General features: G+C 46.6%; 1 protein-coding gene across 10 annotated transcripts in view; it reads left to right on the top strand.

The window, feature by feature from the left end:
* Window positions 1-22,245, top strand: part of EPHB1 (EPH receptor B1) — a 322,722-nt gene that overhangs the window by 96,256 nt on the left and 204,221 nt on the right. For all 10 annotated transcript variants that reach the window (XM_090052907.1, XM_090052906.1, XM_090052904.1 and 7 more), the window contains exon 3: window positions 4,917-5,598. In XM_090052907.1, the coding sequence (XP_089909033.1) occupies window positions 4,917-5,598 (682 nt within the window). The remainder of the gene's footprint in view (window positions 1-4,916; window positions 5,599-22,245) is intronic.

Below are 22,245 nucleotides of genomic sequence, written 5' to 3'. Positions count from 1 at the left end.
CAGGGTTGACCGTTGGAGGAACCATCTCATTGCACCACTGGCATTTTCTTGCCTTGGTGCTGGCTTTCGATAGCTCTAGTCCACCACTCCACTAATTTCCAGAACTGCCTCGGACTTGATTAGATGTACCTCTTCATTCTGAGTAGACTGTTAAAATTACCTGTTTGCAGGTTAGATTAGGAGCAAGAAGCAGAATTGCAGTAGGATAAAACAGCTATGCATGCACTGCACAGCTTCTTTACACGGTAACATAACTGCAACTATACCCTGAAGTATAGGAAAGACTGTGATCATTTAGAATGATACAAATGAAAGTGATTCCCATGAGGCTATTAACAATTACCATCTGAGTCTCACAAGTAACACACACCAGGGTCTGGGAAAAGATTAGGTCTCTTAAATGCAACAAAACAAACCACAACAGAGTCATCTTAACTATCTGCTGGAGGCAGAACTTCAAAGTAGTTGATTTTGGGATCAGATCCTCAGTGGATGTAAATCAAAGTCCATTGGGGTCTATAGTTTGACACCACCCTAGGGTTTAAGCAGTGTATGACTAGAGGGAGCATTTTGGGAATTAGACAGGCTAGTCCAGACATATTGCCTGTATCATTCAGATATACTCTACTCACTCTGTCCTATCAGGCCAAGCCTCTCTTGGTCTGCTAACTGGTACCACATAAACCAGTACAGCCTGTTTCATGGTTGAGTGGTTAGCAACTAAACTGGAACTCCCACCTGAGCTAGTCTGTGTGAGAAGGGCATGTGGACACCCAGCAGGACCGAAAACAAGACCTGTCAAAGGGCAGACAAGCTTTCTATGAGTCAACGGCCATCCATATCTGGAGAGGAGGTGGGTGCCACCAGGTCACTGCCCAAAGAATCACCAATGATGCAAAGAACCTCAACTGACCAGAGGGTTGTTACAGCATCTAAGGTGCCCCAGTGGTTGCAGTGGCCTCGGGACTGACTTGACTTGACACTATGACAGATTATTTGCTTTGTTGTCCATGGCAGTTTGGGACAAGTGACAGACCTGTATGTGGCGTTCAATGGCTATGTTATTTCTGATGGCAGGAGCTGATTCCATGTTCCTGCTCATGAGCTCTCCAAAGCCCTGCTGCAACCAAGTGGCTTGGTAACTATGCCTAAGCAGCTAGAATATAAGGGCCATATTGCCATAATCAGGCTGTGCTCCCTTTCATTGTGTGTTAGCAGAGCTAACAGCTTCTGTATCAGCAAGGATGGAGGCATTTGCCTCCCTGAGGGGTAAGCAGTTTCTCTGGACAAGCTCAAGAATAAATGCCCGGGCACGTGTCAGCACCAAGGTGCAGTGGAGAGCACCTCCAGTGTACAGAGGCACCCACCAGCAGCTCCCCAGCCTTGTACCTACATGCTCCTTGTGGGGCAAGAATGACAGCCTGCATTCATCTGACAGCTTCAGATAATCACGAGTGAGGCACCAGGATAATGACAGCTGAATAGCACAGCTACTGTTGCTATGGTTACCTGCCAAACTTTACCCCCGGGCTTTCTCTGCTGTGTGGTGGTGGTGATGATGGTGGTAGCGAGGTGGCTCCCGGGGTGGGAAGGGGAGAATCCAGGGGGGGCAGAGCCAAGAGGTGCAACAGTCCATTATACTCTCTTTAAATCTCCCAGCTGGAAGTGTTTTAAATCTCAGCAGACACGCAGAGGAACATTGTTTTAATCCCCAGCTCCCCGTGAATTATTTAAAGGGATCTTGTTGAAACAATGAATTTGCCACTGTTAGCATGTCAACAATGGCAGCTGCTGTTACTGTGGCTCAGGGATTCCCCTCTGGCAGGGGTGGTGCTACTCCATGCCTGGTGGCAGGCTGAGTGGGGGCGGTGTGGTTGGCTCCGCGAGTATCCAGGCTTGGAGACACGGTATATCTCAATTTTAGTGTCTCTGTTGCAGGGCCCAGCTCTCACCTCCTTCCCTGACACACAGCCCAGCGTGGCGGCATGAACAGGGAATTGCATTCAGCAGCATGGGAGGAACACGCGCCTTGTACACCTGGCTGCTTAGCAGGGACCCTGTTTGTTCGAGTTCGCCCACCCACCTGCAGCCTCACCTCCCACCCACTGTTCTCCCCTCCTCGCACACATTGCTCGCTCGGGCCATGTCTATCCCACCTCCATGTTGCACCCTGATGCAGAGGGTGCCCTGCCCACTCACTCCCACGCTGCACATGCCAGCTCTTAACAATGACGGAAGGGGCACTGAGCATGTGCCCAGGTCTGAGGCTGTCTCAAGGATGCCTAATGGCACATGGTCACTATTAATCCTGGCCTCCTTTCTGGGAGTTTCATAGTTGCTAGGGGCAGGAAGGGACCTTACAGGTCATCGGGTCCAGCCCCCTTGCACTTGGGCAGGAAAGACCACTGGGGTCAGATGAGTCAGTGCATGTGGAGTGAACGTGGGCAGAACATGCTGTCCAGTGGCCGATCACGGTGGAGGATGATGTGTGTGATTTGTATTTTAGAAGGTTTGGGGTTTTCAGAGACAGATATGTGTATCTCAGTTGCTGATGTACAATGCTCCTTGTTCCAGTCACCTCTAGCAGGTGCTTATGGATTCCTACTCCTACTCCTCTACTGCTGCTGGGTGGTCTTTGCTTGACAATCTGGCCTTCTGTCTTCACTGCCAGAGCCACTTTTGCAGTCAAGGTCTTTCATAAAGAGACAAGCCCAAATCTGAATTCTGAGGCTCCATTCAAGACTCTCGCCTCAGTGAAATGGGGGCACCATGGGAAGGCAGTAGAATTGGTGTTAGAGACAGAGCTCATTTCCCCAGTGTACATCATGAATAAAAGAATATCAGCCTGGGCAGTGATGTTGGCGTGTGTGAGAGCAACTACAGATTGAAAGAAGAGGCCATTTCCTTTAGAGTTTGGCAAAACACCAACCCCAGAGCTGATAGTTCACAACCAGGCAACTACTAAAAGCTAGGTAGCCCATTATCTGAAATTAATTGGATTCTGGCTCACAATGCAAAGCCCAAAATGATGTAGTAAACAATTCTGATTCAGTAATCCAGAATGAACTCGGCTACCTTTCTCATGTAAATTAAGTGCTCTGTTATGAAAGGATACTAGGTCCAGTCAAAATAACATATTGTTCAAGGCAGAGAAGTAATATCTTCGTACTGTTTTCATGGCATGCCCAGGAATAGGATAACAAGTGAGAGGACACATTATTGGATGGAATTGTTTGCCACCATCTACCGCTTACTCAGTTAGCATCCATTAGTAAGAATGCAGCTATACCACCTTGAGCTGGGATCTTTGCAAGGTTAAGCAAAGTTAGACCTGGGATAAAATTTACTGAAACACTTAGTTGTTGATGAAACAAGATCCTGTAAGAATTAACTAGTACTCCAGTCCCTACACCAATACTGTAGCTTACTAGTGCAAATACTAAAGAAAAATATTGATTTGACAGGGGAGCAGAAGTGAAGAAAAATGTGTAATACTGTGATGCTACAGGGATGCTATATACTGTACTATAAACTCTTCCTTTCCCCATTAATATTGTTATATCAGTGCACATATAGGGTACTCCAGCATTTTGTAATACACCCTTGTATATGTGTATGTGCACCCCCCACTCCATTTGTATAGCACATAAACACTGCCACGTCCACGGTAGCATGTAAACACTGCCATATGAGTAATGCTGTTACAAATGAGAAGACTATAAACATGGATTAGTGAAGATGAATGGATTATGAGGTTATCAATCTGTCTGTAGGACTAATGTCATCATAGACTATTCACCGTTTGCTGCTGCCCCTTAATCGAAATCGTAGTCGGGATTATCTTGATGCCCTTTTATGAATCTGATTGCAAATCTGCACTCTGTCTTTCAGTTTTGGTGGTGCCTTGCTTTATTTATTTATTGCTCATGAAAGTGAGACTGACAGCACTACATATAGCAATGGAGCCAGATGGTGACCGCAGCTTAATAGAGAAGTATGCTCATGCACCACTCTCCCTTCCAGTCACAAATGAATGGCCCATCTCTCCTACTATTTAAACATAAGCATCTGTGGAGATGCTGCAACAATTGCCTGCATGGATTAGGCATATTGCTATATTTTCATACAATTTAGCACCTGGAAACAAGGAAGAAAGTAGCTCCGGGCAACTATCCAGCTCTCTGCAGATCACCAGCAAGTGGTCCTCCTCAGTTTGAGAACCTGTGGCTTCAAGCTGTTGATAGTGTGAACAGAATTTTTGTTTCTTGACATAGATCTGCCATCCATGGTTATGGTAACTCATTGCCTTTGACAATGTAAAAAAGTTCAAAGCTTTGATGTGAGGCAGCCTGATATCCTCTTCAAGTGCTAGCAGTATTAATGAGGCAAGGAAATGAATAGGATGCAGTGTAGCCTGAGTTAGGACCGAGGAGGTCTGCAATTCTTTCTATCTCTGCCATAACCAGTGGGGGCGACCATGGGTAAGTCACACTTTGCCTCTACCTGCCTCAGTTTCCCCAACAGTAACATGGGGATGATACTGTTGATCTCCTTTGAGCTTGGAGGTCTGTGCTGCCCTTCATTATTAAGTTGAAAAGAATTCCTTTTTCCACACGTGTGTGTGCACGCGTGTGTGTGCGCACATGCACATATATAGCAGGAATTTTTTTTTTTTGCTTTTAGAGTCAGGGTTTTGTTTTCTGTTTGCTTCCATAAATCATGAACCTAAAATATGGTTTTCTCTTGTGTTTCCAGAGGTGAAAGCCAAATGCGCTAATCCTCTGAGCCACTGACTGTCCCTCCCTCCATCCCCACTCTGAATTAGGAGTGATTAAAAGGCGAGTAGGTTAAACTTCCACTATTGTGCCTGTTCCATTGCATCCTTCTCATTGTCTGTTTCTGTGAATTTCACACAGTGGGAAGAGGTCAGCGGCTACGACGAGAACCTGAACACCATCCGCACTTACCAGGTGTGCAATGTCTTCGAGCCAAACCAGAACAACTGGCTCCTCACGACATTCATAAACCGACGGGGTGCCCACCGCATTTACACCGAAATGCGCTTCACCGTGCGGGACTGCAGCAGCCTCCCCAATGTTCCTGGGTCTTGCAAAGAAACCTTTAACCTGTACTACTATGAGACAGACTCTGTCATTGCCACCAAGAAGTCAGCCTTCTGGACGGAGGCACCCTACCTCAAAGTGGACACCATTGCGGCTGACGAGAGCTTCTCCCAGGTGGATTTCGGTGGCAGGTTGATGAAGGTGAACACAGAAGTGAGAAGCTTTGGACCTCTCACCCGCAATGGCTTTTACCTCGCCTTCCAGGACTATGGGGCTTGTATGTCATTGTTGTCAGTCAGGGTCTTCTTCAAGAAATGTCCTAGCGTGGTGCAGAACTTTGCCATCTTCCCAGAGACAATGACTGGGGCAGAGAGCACCTCGCTTGTGATTGCACGTGGCACATGTATCCCCAATGCTGAGGAGGTGGATGTGCCCATTAAATTGTACTGCAATGGTGATGGGGAATGGATGGTTCCCATTGGGCGCTGTACTTGCAAAGCTGGATACGAGCCTGAGAACAATGTGGCCTGCAAAGGTAAGTCAGTGCTTGGTTTGGACATTGTTTTATGGTCTCTAGCTTTGCTAACAAAGGGGGGCATCCTAGAATTGCTTCAGACTGAGCAGTGCCACTGCCATTCAGGGAATGGCATTTATCTGGCTGCCACAGAAAGGGAAATGGAATCTCTTTCAGGGATTACTGAGAGATGTAAAAATTGGACAATAGATACCTTTGCTTACCTTTAGTTGTGCCTATGTCAGGCATCAGGGACTGCAGATTGTGAAGAGCTGTGCACAGGATCCTCCCTCCTGCTTCATCCTACAGAAAACAGCCTACACATATGTGGCCTGTTTCCTTTTCAACAATCTGGGTGTGAGGCACATAAATAACTCCAACGCTTTTCAGAAAAGCAAGTGCCTGCTCCATCCATATGCAGGCAGGGAGCACCCTGTCACACCACCTGGAGCAGAACTGGAGGAAGAAATGGTAGTCCTAATGGAAAGCATACAGTAGGCACCAGTCTTCATTGTGTGTTGCAGAGTGAGCAGTAGGAAATGCATGGACTTTCAGCTAATTTGACTGATTTAATACAGTGTCCATGCCCTGGTGTCAGAAAGTCTTTCCGTGTGTGTGTGTGTGTGTGTGTGTGTGTGTGTGTGTAATATTATAGTGGTTGTCTACACACACGCACACCTTACCAGGAACATGGCAGTAGAAAAAGGAGTGTAAAGACAACCACAACATGTGACCCATGTATTTTCCCCCTTCCTCAGCGAAGTAGGGTCCAATTTATTTCACCTGTGTCTCACCTAAAAAGTTAAATATAAATGCTCTTGAACTCCTTTTGCATACTTTAGACTCCCAGTGAATGTTAAGCGGCCTTTCCCTTCCTCTAGGGGTGTGGAAAGTATGTATTAATGTTAAATTGTAGTCAGCAGAGGTCTGCTTCAAATGGTGGAAGGCTGCCCTCTGTACTCATTGTTCCATAGCCACAGAAGGGTCTTTTTTTCCAAAATGGACATAAACCTGAGAGCAAGGCATTTAGTGAGGGAAACCTCAGCTTCTGGTATAACGTCAACGAATATAGATTGTGTTTTTAGTTTCCCCCCCCCCCTTTAAAATCTGCTTTAACTCATTATTTTTAGTCTGTTTATAAGAACTTTGTAGACACTCAAAACAAGAGCTCCCAGGATTAATTGCTCTCCACCTGGCAAACTGATTTCCTCCCTGGAGGCTACCGGGACATGAACCAAAGCCCTGAGAGTCCATGGAAAGAATCATGTCAGCTTCAATGCAGCTCCAATTTACGCAGCTCCCTTTTGGTTTGACTCCCTTGTTTGTCCAGCAACATCAGGGATATCAGTACAGCCACAAGGATGGACATTTTCATCAAAATCCCGTTGCAGATCCAGGGGGATTGGCGCGTTTTATTTATCAAGACTTAGCAGCCAGCATTTGCTTTTTTTAAACTTCTTCAATGCAGTGACAGTGGTGGATTCAGGGATAAGACACCATTTAGAGGAAGACAACGGAGACAGGTTGTACTTGGGGCTTAAACTTCTTGACATTGTCCTTTAAACGGCTGCATTGTGGTGTTTTAAAACACAGCGCGCACGTGGCCTGTGATTGTTTATTATTGCCCAGGCCACGGCCGGGCAGAAGGAAATCAAGCAGCAGATCATTCCCGCAAAGGAGCCTGTGCAACAGCTGCCATACAAATACAAACCTCTCAGAAGCAATGTTTGTGATTTCTTGGCTTCAAAGGGCTGTGGAGGCCTGCGTTAGCCGGCTGAGCCCCTTTCATCTTTCTCATTATTTCCCGAGCGAAGCTGCAGGAACCAGAACAAGCCTTGATTGGTTCTGATTTAAATGAAACTCTGGGAACAGCACTCTGATTCTTTCCGTTAATTGGAACTTTTCTCTCTTTTTGGGTTCTACCATCCATGCTGTCAGTTTGATACCGCCTGCTGGAAGCCTCCGAGGGGTTAGATTTATAAATATGGAAATCACGCTTCCTTCTTTTCATCTCCTTTTTCTGAGTTTTTTATTAATATTTTCCAAAGTTTACTCTGGTTTTTTTCCCCCCCTCTGTAGCTTTGCTCACCATCTCTTCCCCCAAATTACACGGTACTTTAAAGCGGCTCATTTAATATTGCTGACGGCCAAGGGACAGAATTTTCAAGTACTGGGCATTGGGGAATGTGTTGGTATCACTGCAGAAAAGCTTTGAAATCCAAATGTTTAAATTAAAATCTATTTGCTTAATGCTCTAGTCAGTCCCAGCTGCCTCGAAGCTGAAGTCAAGCTCCTTGTGCTTAGGCAAAGAGTATGCAGCTAGCACACCTTGACATTTTCATGCTCTCCAGTCCCTGCCTAGGGATGGTGTTGCCTGAGCTACATGGGACTGTGGTTGCCTTTAATGAAGATGCTTAGGGCTGTATTAGGTAGAGGTTGTCAACTCTCATGATTTCATCAGCAGAAATGTAATTCTAGCCCTTGCTGGAAGCAGTCATGCTAAAAACTCCTGCACTTGCGTGATTTTTGGACTTGCCAAGGGGAAAAAAAATACCTTCTTTGGCTGGTTGCAAAACCCTCTCTAACTAGCTGCATTCCTCCTTTCCCTGCCTCTTGCAGACATGCAATACGAGCTGTAGAGATGTCTCCCAGGACTGAGGAGTTCTTGGATTTGAAAGTGGGAGAGGGAACAGCTGATGCCATTTTCATGAGAGGAGATGTGGCAGAAGAAAAAGGCAGAGTCAGTAGCCCTTCTTCCTTTCCCCTTTCCTCCCAGGAACAATATTTTAAGGGGGTAGATGTGTGGCTGGGAGGCAAGGTTGAGCGGGTGGGCGAATGCATAAAAAACTGCTAGATTGTATATAGAAAAGCTGACAGTGCAGATGGATGGACATGCTGGGGGAGGTGCGCAACAAGCAAAGGGGTAGGCCCCCAAAGTAGTAAAAGTTATCTAATGATTTGGGGGGCCAAGCTCATTACTTTGAGGAGCCTTACCCATGATTTTTGAACTCTTGGGGCTGGCAGTACTGACTGTGCAATCATGTGTTTTATTTGCAGTGTTGATCAAACCCTGCAGCCTGTATAACATTTTCAACAAAGGTTCTGGGCAAGCAACAGGGACAAAGCTGGGACTCAAGCTGTGAAGAAATGTGTTTGCCCATGTCTGTAGGTGTAGCTCTTTTCTTTAATAAACACCTCCGATTTAAACTGGGCTGTGATTCGATATATCATAACCAGGCTCACAAACTATAACCAGGCTTGATTCTCTCGGCTAGTTTTTCACCCAGGCGGAACTGCAGTTTTTCACTATGAAAAACTACCTTCCTGTCTAGCAAAGGGGGAGGCAATCATCTGATACACTCCAAGACCATTATTTTGCTAAAAATCTAGAAACAAATATGATCCTTCATGTTTGTATGCAGCTTCATGATTTCCAGGTTACAAGAGGTTTGGGGAGGGTGTGCAAAAGGTAGTCTTTGTGAAGGGGAAGGATGAGGAGTTAAGCGTTTCCAAAGGAGATGGATTCCAGCTCATGCTGTGTGATTGCATTCATAGGTCTATGGCCCTACATCTCGCCATGTAGTATCTCTCTGACACTTAAAACACTCATCTCAGATAAAAGAAATTTCTCTGAGTAAAGGAAAATATTGAGCCCATAGTATAAGACCTTTCATTGCCCTCAGAAGCATAGGTATACAAAGCCTGTTGCATATACTGTGCATGCCACAGTTTTTATCCAGGACAATTTTCCTCCCCATCATTGATAGACTATTTTGCTTTGCTCAATGAGAACAATTAAGCTAGGCTTTCTAGAGAAGGTCACTTGTGAAATTTAGGCCTGCATAGAAAATAGAGGTATAACAAGTTTCAGCACCAGGACTGTGTTGGCCCAGGTAGTTGCAGCAGCAGCCTCCATTCTTGTGCCTCCACAAAAACAGTGACTGGGCTGGTGCCTTGGTCATCCTTCTCTAGTTATGCTACTGATTAGAAAATGCCATTTCAACATAAAAAGAAACGTTTGTTGTTGCTGGTGCTGTTTTGTAATACCTGGCAAGTTTCTATCTTTTAAAAGAACCTGCAACTTTGGGCAAAAACTTGAATAAAACACTGAAACGAATAATTTTATTTTTCCACAGGTATGCAAAAAAGAATTTAAAAAATAGTTCATTCCCTCCTTTTTTCATTAACTTCTAGAGACATGGGGAATGCATCATGTCTTTGCATCCTGTAACAAAGAAGGCTGCATTTGTAAAGTGCACGGTGGGGTCTCTGCAAACTTGTTTTATGCTTTGCTTGTCTGCTTTTTGGACAAAATGTCTCTTTTCTTTTGGAATACACTGAATTGACATGGCTAAAACCTGTCTGTATTCATGTCCAGGCTGGAATTTCTGGTTAAAGATAAAGGGAGAGGGGATAAAGGGTGAGGGAGGAGCAAAGTATTGGAGTGTTTTACCTGGAAGGGAAGGGTGTTTTCACCTGAAAGCTTTCAAAGAAGAATTTTTTCCAACTATTTTAGTTGGTCTAATAAATGATATCGGTTTACCCAAAGAATCTTGTCCACCAGCAACGTGGAAGATCTAGGTGTAAGCTGCTGCTCTGTGTCTTTGCTAAGGGAGAACGGGGCCTTAAATGTGGATCTCCTCTGTCCCAGCTGAGAACAGCTCAGCTGAGCCCTCCTCCTTGGGCTCTAGGATCAAGCTGCTTCTGCTCCCAACCTCTTTGGCCCCATAGATATTTCATGCCTTTCAATACTGTGCCCCAGCTTCCCAGGAGGGGTGGTGAGTGATCCCACCCCAGCCTGGCCTGATGGTCATCGCCCTCTCCTGGTTTGTGGGAAGTGCATAACTGTTTTGGGGTGTCTGTCTGCTCTTCCACAAAGTGTTTTGAAGGGTCCAGAGTTCATCCTGATGTGGAATGAAAACAAACTCTGACACCTCAAAACTTTTCACAAAACAAAATTTGTTTTCCAGCCAGCCCTGCTAGTGGCCCGTTGGCTCGTTCTAAGTGAGAGTTTAGGAACATTAAGAACCACTTGGCTGCAGAATATTGTTTCCCCTCTATCTTTACAGCTTGTTTCCTTCACGCATTTGACAGGGGTCATAATTTTGCAGAGCTGTTTTCCAGGGCCCTGTTATGGTGCTACCAGAGTACCTTACAATCTCTTGTGTAATTACTCTCATAGCACCCCTGCACAGATGGGGTGCAGAGACAAGGGCCAGAGGGACTTTGGTATGGTGAACCTTGGCATCACTTCACCTTGCTTTCAGGGGCTGAGATTGGGAGCTGAATTCACAAGGCCAGGTTTTATGGTGTGAATGGGGAGAGCTAGGCCTATAGGAATAGGATTGGCAAGCGCCAGCATGCTGAGCCAGGGATTGCCAAGGCAGCTGGTAGCCAATGCTGAAGAGAAAGTTGCCCTTCAGATCCTGCCTCTCTCCTGCATGTAGTCCTGGGTTAGGCTTCTGTGTGCAACTGAGATTTATGGTCTGAAATCGGCTCTGGGTGTAGGTGCGTAAGTCATTCATTTCCTTATTGGCAACCAGTATTCTCTTCTCTAGGAAGGCCCAACTGTTGATGCCACCCTGCTTTTACCGAGTAGTCTAGGAAGTACAGTAACCCAGGAAGAGGGAGGCGTAGGTTGTGCTTCTTGCTCAGTTTTAGGTGTTAGATTTGGGAGCTGAATTCACAACCAAAGTTATGTAATGTGAAAAGAGATATCTTAGATCTGCTAGAAAAGTGCTGTTATCACCAAGTTGTAGGCCAGATTGGTATAAGGGTATTCTCCACCCTTCCTGTTGAAGTTGAATCACTCCATAGAAGGATTCACAGGGCCTGAGAGATGAAAATCAAGGAGAAGCGTGATTGTATCAATGCAGGCAGGGTTTTGTGGATTGCTCACTTGGATAGGTGCCCAGTTTCCACCAATGTTACACTTCCGGCACTTTAATCCTATTTTGAATCTGGTCTTCAGTGATTCACCAAGGTTACACAGGAAGCTGGTGCCCAAGGCATAGGATTGTATCCACACCAACCGAGGCTCAGGGAAGCACTGTAATGACTGGACTACCCTTTCTCTAGGTGTATCCTTTTATTGGCTTGTCCTTTTGTGCAGTAGTGTGATGACAGGTCTCTTAAACAGTATGCAGGGTGGAGTGCATAATAACCCACTTTTTCCTGATCCTGGAAGATGGGATTAACAAGTCGCTGCATCAGCAATACTGAACAGGGACACCTGTCTGCACAGGGAAGGTGAGAAAGGAGAGCCCCGGATGTTTGAAGAAATGAACTGTGTGCGTGAATAGTGCCTGCGCCTCCTTTTGCTTGCCCTGACAGGGAAAGCTGAGTGGGCACAAAGACTGAAAAGGAGAGTTTAAGGAGTAGGGGGGGAAGCCAGACCCTCAGGTGAAGTATATAGTCAATGGAGCAATGCTGATTTTCATCAGTTGGAGATCTGGTGTATTTGCCTTTCATTAAGGTGCTTTTCATGAGCCAGCCCTTGCATGGTTTTGCAGATGTATTTGTTCAATAGCTGATTTTCAGACTGAGCAATAATTGGTCCAATTTCTTGAAATATCCCCAGAGGCTAGACTCTTGCAATTTGCCTTGCATTAGGTATACACATTGTACGTTCCTGTTTCAGACTAGTGGTAGGTTACTTGCCCTTCGGAGCAAATCTCAACTCTTGGGAGTCATGGTTCCTTCCTTGGTCCGCTCCTGGGGCAGTTTGTATTTCAATATTACCTACATACACCTGTCTAGACCAGTATCCAAATTACTTTTCTCCCTGCCTCAACTCAGTTGTGCTGGATGGAGCATAAAGGAGGAGGAGGGTGGTGGGGGCTGGGATGGAGAGTCACCTGTGTGGAAAGAGGAGTGACAGTCCCATACAGTACTTTCCCCAAGGCAGCTTGGGATATGGTTGTGAATGCAGTGCCTGGTGAGTGTCACTCTCTTGAACAGTGTCCTAAGGGCAGATGTAAGTGAGCAACTTGAAGGTTTTGACCCTTGAGAACAGTGTCTGCCATTTCATGTCTATGCATCCCAGCCTATTCTTTGGCTTCTTGACCTTCACCCCAGGGACATATTTATAGATTTTGTTTCTCTCAGCCAAGTAAAAGTCCTCCACTGCAGCTCTTCCACTCTGAAGCATTCAACATAATGTGACACAGTCCTTCTCTCCCACCCAAAAATCATGAGACCGACTTAAAAGCCACAGCTTGTAAAATAATATCCTGTGAGCCTTTTAATTGCTGTCTGTTTTTTTAGTCTTTAGGGGGTCATGCTTTCAAGCGTTTTTTTCTTCCTGTTTGTAGCCACAAGGACTACAAATGTATTCTGGTCGACACAGAGAGCTGAGCTCTCATTACTAAACCCCCACCCCCAAGGCGGGACCCTCAAGAAAAGTACCAAATATGGCAGGACTTAATAATCAATCTTGAGAGTTGGCAGTGCTGTGATTCTGGTCATGCTTTCACCCTGGTTTTTGCCCAGTGTAGCTCTGCTGACTTCAGTGGAGTTGCTCCCAATTCACACCAGTGTAACTGAGAGCAGCGTCGGGCCCCTCCAACCTCTGCATGTCGGGAAACTGTCTGCACATATGGCATATTCTCCTACTTGCAAACTCCCAGGAGGTACACGAATCCTGACATCTGTTCAAAGCTTCCGTCAACCTGAGCAGCTGAGATGAGCCACTTAATAAGCCTGGGGGAATTGTCACTAAAAATTTCTGGTATTTTAAGGCTGAGAAAATGGGCTTAATTCCACTGCTGTGGAAAAATAGGCTTGTATTGTTTAGCTCCTTCTCCCCCTATTTCCCCCCACCCTAGAACAAAAGCTGCAGATATCATGGGGCTATTAGACCAGAGCGGTTTCATGCTGACAGCCAAGCTCAGGGGGCACTTAGGGAGCCATTAATACCAGCTTTTATCAGCACTTAGCCGCTCACTCAGAGTCCCTAAGTGAAAGGCACAGACAGAGCGCAGTCTTCATCGGGGTATTTCAAGTCCCTGGGAGATTAGCATTGTGTTTTAGGGTCGGAGTGATTTGGGTCATTACCAGTGTGACACGAGGATGAGAATAGGAGCAGGTTCCATGTTTGTCTTTTCCTGGCTATTTCACCTTCAGTATTTCGAGCCACCCAGCTCATTCTGCTTTTGCTCAGTTCTGCAGCATGGAGGTTTACAAAGCAGGCCACTGGATGGGATTTCTTTTTGAAATGGGAAACAGGCTCCAGTTCTCTGAATGCTAAGCAGTGGTCTTGTCCCATGGATAATGATGCACCAGGATGTCCAAGCCATGATGCAGGCCCTTGTTCGCTGTGACAAGGTGACTCTAAAATCTGTGCGAGTGCTTTTGGTTTATGTACCATGCACCATGACATAGCCACACAGGCTTCATAGCCTTCTAGTCAATTAAAAAAAAACTGGAGGCTTTTATTACATACGGAATGAATAACTCAATCAGCATGGTATCCCTTGTGGTGCTCTGTTTTATATTAAATGCATTAATCTCACTGTCATGTCAGCATCCACCTGATTTTGTGCGGTCAAGGTGGAAGTGGATAGGGAGGTCAGGAAGGAAATTGCATGTGTGGTAGGCGGATAGAAAGAATTGAGGGTATTAGCTCATGGGCAATCATGAGATGTAGTTTGGGATGCTGGGGTAGCACATTAATTGGGTGTTTGCTCACACAAGTGAAAGAGTTAATCATGTTAGCACTGAAGTTGTCATAACTAGTTTTCAGAGCCAGTTCCTCATTGGAATAGATATTCTTTTGAAGGATGGAATTGAGGGCAAATTTGCAGATGACACCAGAACGGGTGGAGTTGCAGATGCTTTGGATTATAGGTTTTGGATTCGGAATGATCTTGATAAACTGGAAAATGGTCCAAAATTAAATGAATGATATTCAATAAAACAAATGCAAAGTCCAAGTACTTGGGACAGACCAGTCACATACCCATATGCAAATTGGGGAATGCTTGGCTAGGGTGTAGCACTGCAGAAAAGGACCTGGAGGTTGTAGTATGTATCCTGTAAACTGAATATAGATCAACAGTGTGCTCTTGTTGCAAAACAAGCGAATAGCCTATGGGTTTTTAGTAAGATGAGAGTTGCTTGCAAGTGAAGGGAAGTGTGATCCACTCTTTTCAGCACTGGTGAGACCAAAACTGAAGCGTGATGTCTGGTTTTGGGCACTGCACTTTAAGACAGATGTGTGCAGATTAGAAAGAGTCCAGTGGAGAGATACAAAAATTATTAGTGGTCTAGAAGCAATGACTTACAAGAAAAGGTTGGACAGAAGACAGAGAAGAAAAGACTGAGGGTAATTTGAGGGCAGCATTAAATGCCTAAAGGGTGGTTGTAAAAAGTGTGGGGCTAGACTATTCTCTGTGGCCGCAGGAGGCAGGACAAGATGTAACAGTCTTAAATTGCAGCAAGGGAAATTTATGTTGAGCATTAGGAAAAATATAGATAAGCAGTCAAACAGATTACCTGGTGAGGTTGTGGAATCTGCATCCTTAGTTTTTAAGATCAGGTTAGACAGATATTTGACTGGGATAGTTTAGACAGGGACGGGGCGGATCCAGAGTGGGGTGCAGGGGTGTGGCTGCAGCCCCCTTTTTGAGTGGCACCGCACCACAGGAACCTCCTGGGACTTCTTTGAAGCACTTAAGGGCGTGTGTAGACAAAACAGGGGCCCTAATTGAAGTGGTGGGTTTTTAAAAACACCGCTTCAATCTTAGGGCCCTTTAAACCCCCGCGTCGTGCGCACACCTGAACTTACCTGCCTCTCCGGTGGCGGTAAAGAGAGGGCAAGCTGCTGGCGGGCGGAGCGGTCCCTGGGCTGAGGGGGTGGGGGCGCTTCCCTCTGCAGCAGCAGTGGTGCCCTCCAGGTGGCACCTGCCTGCAAGCACCTGGCTTGGGCGGTCCCGGGGGACACCGCAGCCCCAGAAGGAAGCACTGGGCCCCTGTGCAACTCAGGCAGGCAGGCTCCAGGGGAAAATAAATACATAAAAAGATCAGGCTCATTGCTTTTCTTGGGTGGAACCTTCCTTCCAGGGCTGCTGCCAGGCTGCCTGCACAGGCATCCTGAAGAGCCCCTGAGCTGCATGGAGCTTTGCTAAATTAAGTTTGCCGCACCCCAAGTCATTTAAAGTGCATTACGTCACCAAATTTGCTACAGCAGCTGGAATTACTGCGCAATATAGTGCCAACGTGTGCAAACACCAACACCACTAATGCACTGCAAAAACATTTAACCCACTTTAAAGTGTTGTGCACATATGCCCCTTGTTTTGTCTACACATAGCCTAAAGCAGGAAAAAGTCCTCCCTCCCTTCTCCTGCCCCCTCCTCATCTCTTCCCTGCCTGCCTGCCTTTTCCTGCTGTCCTGCTGGGGTAGAGAAGCACCAGGGCCCATCCTGCTCCTCTGCACAGGGGCTGGGATGGGGACGGTGGCGGCATGCCTGCTCTGGGACTGCGCAAAGTGTGGAGAATTACTCTCTAGCCCCACTGTTGCTGCTGTCCCCACTGGCTCTGAGCAATGGAGAAAGCAGCGGTGGAAGGAAGGGGGATTTTCACTTATTTTGGAGACTGAAACCTGCCTCTCCCCCACTCCCGAGACTCCCACAGAGCAGGAGGTGCAGCCATCCCTGCAGCATTAGTTGCTGCTCCTGCTCCCCACTTTGGGGAATCCTGGATCTTCCCTTGGGCAAGGATGATCTTGCCCTGAGCAGAGAGTTGGGATAGACAACTACTGAGGTCTCTTCCAGCCCTATTTGTCTGTGACTCCATTATCTGAAGATTTGTGCTGAATTGCGCAGTCAGTACTGCATGTGTTTATGCTCAGTTCACATTTGGAAGATTTTCTTTTGCAGCCGTAGATGCAAAACATAAAATAATTTCGGCCTCAGACTCCAGGGACTGGTTCTGCGGTAGGAGGCGAATGGCTTGTGGAATATCATAGAGTACACCGGGTCATTGTACAATTGCCTCGCAGTAAAGGCTGTAGGGCCTCCAACAAGTAGTCTGCGTCACAAGTGAGTAGCTGAGATTACCATCTAGCACAGACTGTGGCTACAGGACCAGATCCTTTCTTACCACTTTGACCTTTGTGACAAGTTTGTCCTCAGATAAAGCATTCTTCAAGAGGAGGGCACAGGAGCAGGAGGTATATGAAGGACAGAGGATCTTTGCCCTGAGTTTTTATTTTGCATTTACAAAGCCAGACTGAGAGGAACAGATTCTAGTTTTTTTCCTGGTAGTGAAATCCTGTCATCATGCAGTTAAGAATTTCTGAATGATGTGCTGTAGCTGGAGTCGCACAGAATAACAAATAGACTGAGCTGCATAGCACAGCTGGAAATTTAAACCAGTGAGGCCCACAATTAAAAAAACCCCCATGGGATTAAGCACAACGGTTTGAACCCAACCTGCCTCAGCAGGCGATGCCAGGGTTCTCCTGCTGCGGAGGATGTAAGAAAGCATCCCTGGGCTATTTCTAAAGCACATATGCTCCCAAAGGCCTTGTCTTTCACAAGCCAGAACAGGAGGGTCATTTTCAGCCAGGTTTCTCTCTCCCAGAGGAGCTCTGGAGCGCTAATGTGTACTGCCGAGGGCTGAACGCTTTCAGCGTTCTTCCACAAATGCACTTTTTTATTATTCCTTTAGCTTCCATGTTGAGGTGAATGATGAGGGAGGCTCAAGGTCACAAGCAATTTGTGTGAATGACCCCCCCCCCGCCTTGAGTGTTTTGGTTTATACTCCTCCCGCTCTTGTGCTTCCAAGGGCACCGACAGAAGTGACAACTTTTGCGTAATCTGGCCACAGAAATTGGTCTGTAGCCGTGACCAAACAGAAGTGCACAGCTGCAGACTACTTCAAAAGTGGCTGATTGGGTAAAAATCATGGTTTTCAGGGTTCAGACAACGACATTTCAAAACAGCATCATCTGTAACTTGTGTCTGCCACTCGGTGGGGCAGTGTTGGCAGAGCTCAGCGGCTGTAGGAATAACGCTGTTACCTTACTGTACTGAAGTTCCTTGTTCTGCATTAGAAGAAAGTGGCTTTCTGTGATTTGTCCCCCACCCAGCCATGTCACATAACACGAAAGGAACCTTTTGTTCCTCTCTCTCTTCCTGTAGTTTTGCACACACCCGATAACTCATAGCACATCCCCATTTTCCTGCATGGGTGGTGACTGAGTCACTAGCCAGGAAGTTTCGCATCAGACTGTACTGCCAGCTGCATTCACCAGAGTGTCCACCTGGATCCTTGGAGGCCCCAGATCACAGGGCAGACCGTTCTTGGTAAGGTGACAGGACTACCTGTAATTATTTCCCTCAACAGCTCTGGCACTGAGCTGAGTATCCAGTACAGCTCTGCGAGAGCTACACCTACAACACTGAATTCGGCCACTGCATTCACTGGCACGCCAGTGGGGGGCCTGTGCACAGTGTCCTTCTGTGGACAGTCAACAGCAAGCACCAACCCAATTCCCATAGACTTCAGGCTTGAAGGGGCCCCATTGACTTCAGTGCTGGGTCAGCCCCAAAAGGTGTAGCCTGGCATTGAGTCTCTAGTGTGGCACAGCAAACATTGCTAAAGCCATTTGAGCCTCTCTGGAACATGTAGAAAAACTTTTAGCCTGATACAGTGATTCTGCTGTAGACAGCTCCCAGATCTCCCTTCAAGGACCCCGATCATCCGCCCGCTTTCTGAAGCTAGTTTTCACAGTTCTTGGCTTTCTCATCTTCAGTTCTCTTTCCCTACCTGGTTAGATTCCTCTTGGGATTAAAACATTTCTTGTCTCACAAGTCCCCATCACTGTTTTCTGAAGTTGGAGGCAGAATTATTGTTTTCCATTCTATGTGGACAGGCACAGTCACAGACTTTGCAATCACGGACCTCTGTGAATGAGAAGAGCTTCCTTTCAATAAATAAATGTAGAAGTGGATCTTGTAAAGACTTTTCCTTCTTCCTCCATCATTGTGGTCTGCTAAGGCTGGATCTGCACGTGTCTCCGGAGCATGTGCCTCAGCATCACGCCGCTGGCTACAGTGACATAAGAAACCTCTGTGAAGCAGTCGGGTTGCATTAAAAAGTCTTTCTCTCCATTTTGCTAGGGACAGGAATCTCGTGTGCATGCGGCTTTCCTGCAACTCAGCTAGAAAGGGCCTGATGAACAGAATTTTGATTTGAAATGTTCCTCCTCTTTTGCCGAGCTGAAAATTGGAAGAGTGCCACAGGAGCCGTGTCAGCGGGATGTCCCCGGAGGATTGTGCTCAACTCAGGCTCCCGTTCTTCTTGGTGGATGCCTCCTGCGCAGGCAGCCGGGTGCTGGGGATCACAAGCATGCCACATGGCCCATGACTGCTTTCCCTTGTCATTCCCCCGATGACATCCCATTCCTTTCTCCACTTTCCTAGTTCTCTTTATCTTTTCTTATTTTGGACTCCACATGGGGTCTGTTCAAAGCTAGTAACAGGCAAGAAGGCAACCCTGAAGCACCCCTTGTGCTTGCTACTTCTAGCAATTTAAAAACGGGGTTTGGAGGCATTGCATGAATATTAATTACTGTAGCGGGGGGCCACATTGTCTTAGAAATAACCTCTCCCCCCTCATTTTAAAATCCTGCTTGTAGCATGTGTTTTGCTGGTCCTTTCTTCCCCTTCTGCCTTTTTTGGCTGGTTTTTTTTTTCTCTCTCTTTGCTTTCCATGTCTCTCTCTCCTTTCTTTCTTTTTGCCATTTGTCTTTCTCTCCTGCCTGTCTCCATTTCACTGCCTAGGCCAGATTCATGAAAGGGATAATGGGGGAGGTGCTCTCTGCTGGTTGAATTTTAATGAATGGAAGGGCCCCATTCCTATTCATTGCATATCTCTCCCTTTCTAAGGAATGGCCCTGGTGATAATTACTGAGTTCCCCTATTTATAGATCCCAGAAATGGGGACATGACTGTACAGTGTGAGATTCATAAGGTGATCATTTGCTGTTTTTTTTTTGTTTTTGTTTTTTTTTTTAATTTAAATTGGCATGGACATTTTGTCATTATTGTTGGACTAATTTGCTAATGTCAAAGGAGGGAAGTGTCAAGATTTCCCAATCAAAATATTGTTCATTCTGAGAATTTTCTCATGTCTCCTTGCTTTTCACTGATGTCTCTCCTCACTTCTCCCTTGCAGTGGGGGCAAAGCAACCCGCAAGAGGCCAGCACTTCTGTACAAGGAAAACAAGTGGTGTGACGTGATGGGTGCTGGTAGGCTGCCTCACAGTGCTTTCCAGCATGGCCAGAGGAGCACAATGTCTCTGCACAGATTATTGCATGCTTCTCCGAACACCCCTTGCCTAGTGTGAGGATCTGGATCTTGCTGACTGAAGGAGACAGAAGTAGACTTAAGTAATGTCTCCAGAGTGTGTAGGAGCCTGTCTTCCAGAATCTGTGGGCTAGGGTGAGGATGAGGCCAAAGGACACAGTGTTGTAGGAAAGAAGAGGCAACAGTGTTATGGTGGCACTGGGTGGCATGGAGCTATTGGTGTGAAGGAGAGATGAGATGAGAACAGCCATGTGTCGGTGCCTTCATAAGAGGAAAGCAAGTACATACTGATCAGATGCGTTTCCAGGTTCATAATGAGCGTGCTGGTGTTTCTGCTTCATATGTGCTGCTGCTGGAGACGAGAGCATAGGGGCTGGAAGCTGCTTGCTGCACTCCCACCTGTACTGGCTCCACATGCTTTGCTGCTCTCTGTGCCCTTGCAGTCAGCTGGCCTGTGCTCTGGTTATTTCCATTCGAATCCAAGATGATGAACATCTCAGTGTCCCGTTATGAGCTGCCCAAGGCCCCATGCAGCTGTCAAATACTGTACATATACGTATTTTCTGTCCAGCCTGCAGCCACGGTGGCAGACCTCGGTGCCCGATGGGCTTGCTACAGGCAGAGAGCGCGAAGGAACCACGAACCAAGTGTGTGTGGGCAGAGGCAGGCCCCCTGTTTCTCATACTGGTGGGCCAGTTATTTCAACGCAGCTGGGAAACCTCCTCTCTTCTCCCAGTTCCTTGGCTGACCCGTTGACCCTTCTCCTCCCCACCAGTTCCTTTCCGTGGCTCTTTTCATCTTCCCTGCTCTCTGCACGCTGAATGGTGGGTGAGCCCACTAGGGTCCCTCTGCCATCCCTCCGCACTGTGATCTTTAGACAGACATTGTATGTTATTTGCCAACAGGGTGGCTCCAGCCCACAGAGGAGCTTAAGACAACGCCATCTGCCTCTGTCTTTCACACAGATCCCGGCTTTCCCTTTTTCTCTTTCTGTCTTTTTTGTGAACATCCATACAGAAAAAGCAATTGCTAATTAGAGCGAGAGAAAGAGGGAGAGAAAGAAAGAGAAAAAGGGGAGCAGGGAGGAATTTAGCTTCCATGCAAATCAATCAGCTTTTAGAGGCAGAGAGGAGAATGACTGGGGGGAGGCCTTTCTTCCAAAGAAGTGGGAGTGGGTTATTTTGACAAAACAAGTGACAAAGGTCCTTCCAGAGTGAAAGGAGGGGGTTTATTCCTTTAAAAAAACCCCACAAAACTTTCCACCATAAAAAGGAGGTAAAAAATAAAGAGGTAAAAAGAAAGTGTTTGTGAGACTCCCACTGCCTGTCTCCCTTTCTATTTGTCCTCTCTCCTCAATGCCTCTATACTGGAATTGTCTCTATTATGGGAACTGGGAAGTGTATCATTTTCGCGGATGCCCCGGTTTGGTTTTGTTTCGTTGCTGTTGTGTCATCCTGTCTGGCTGCGAGATTTGCAAAAGGATGAGCCCCCAGGGACTCCCAAGTGTGAGAGCCGCGGCAGTAGGCGTAGACCTCCAGAGGAGAAAGTGGCTGAGAGCTTGTCTAACAGAGTTCCTCAGGTGGGCTTTGAAATGAATGCGGCAGGCTGTGTGAACGCATTGATTTCTATTTTGAACCAGATGCGCTCCGGTTTTCCTTTGGAATCCAAATCCCATGGACCCTGGTTTCAACTCAGATCAGTGTTTCCACATAGTCCTTTGCATCAGTTTAATTAAGAAGGTTAGAAAGTGGATTTAAATTAAGATGAATGCAGCCTATGAGTAGACAAAACACTATTTGGATGTCTCTGTTGCTTCTCTTGGTTTTTTTCTTCTCTAGTTCATCTTCTCTTTTGAAATGTCCCCTGAGACTACAGAAGAGAGCCCAGTATTGATGAGTCATCCCGTTCTCAAGGCATGCCTGGGTCTATGTAGTCTTGTGGAGCTGCTGTCAATTAGAGGAGCCGTTTGCCTATTGAAGACGGATACAGAAAACCTTGTCTAGAGCTCCAACACTTTCCTTGATTTCATAGACATTAGGGGCTGGAACGGACCTTGTGAGATCATTGAGTCCAGCCCCACCCCGCCCTGCCATAGGTAGGAAGTCAGCTGGGATCAAGTGATCCCAGCAAGAAAAATATCCAGATGTTTTTTGCAGCATCCTGGAGGAGAGCATCTGCTCTGCCCTGGAGAGACGGGGCATATGGGCTGCGAACAGATGTTGCCCTTGTCGCAACATGAAATGCAAGCATACAGATGTCCTTCCTGCTTCTTGCACCACAATTGCCCCCAAATGTTTGCGTAATGATGCCTATTAACAGTTTGTCCTGCTTTATCACGGTGGGAGTCTGTAC

Source organism: Crocodylus siamensis, chromosome 6 (assembly GCF_052110815.1).
Source record: "Crocodylus siamensis isolate JL-2025a chromosome 6, ASM5211081v1, whole genome shotgun sequence".
Classification (NCBI taxonomy): Eukaryota; Metazoa; Chordata; order Crocodylia; family Crocodylidae; genus Crocodylus; species Crocodylus siamensis.
The sequence above is the reverse complement of the archived record's forward strand: the minus strand, read 5'-3'. Positions and strand labels throughout refer to the sequence as shown.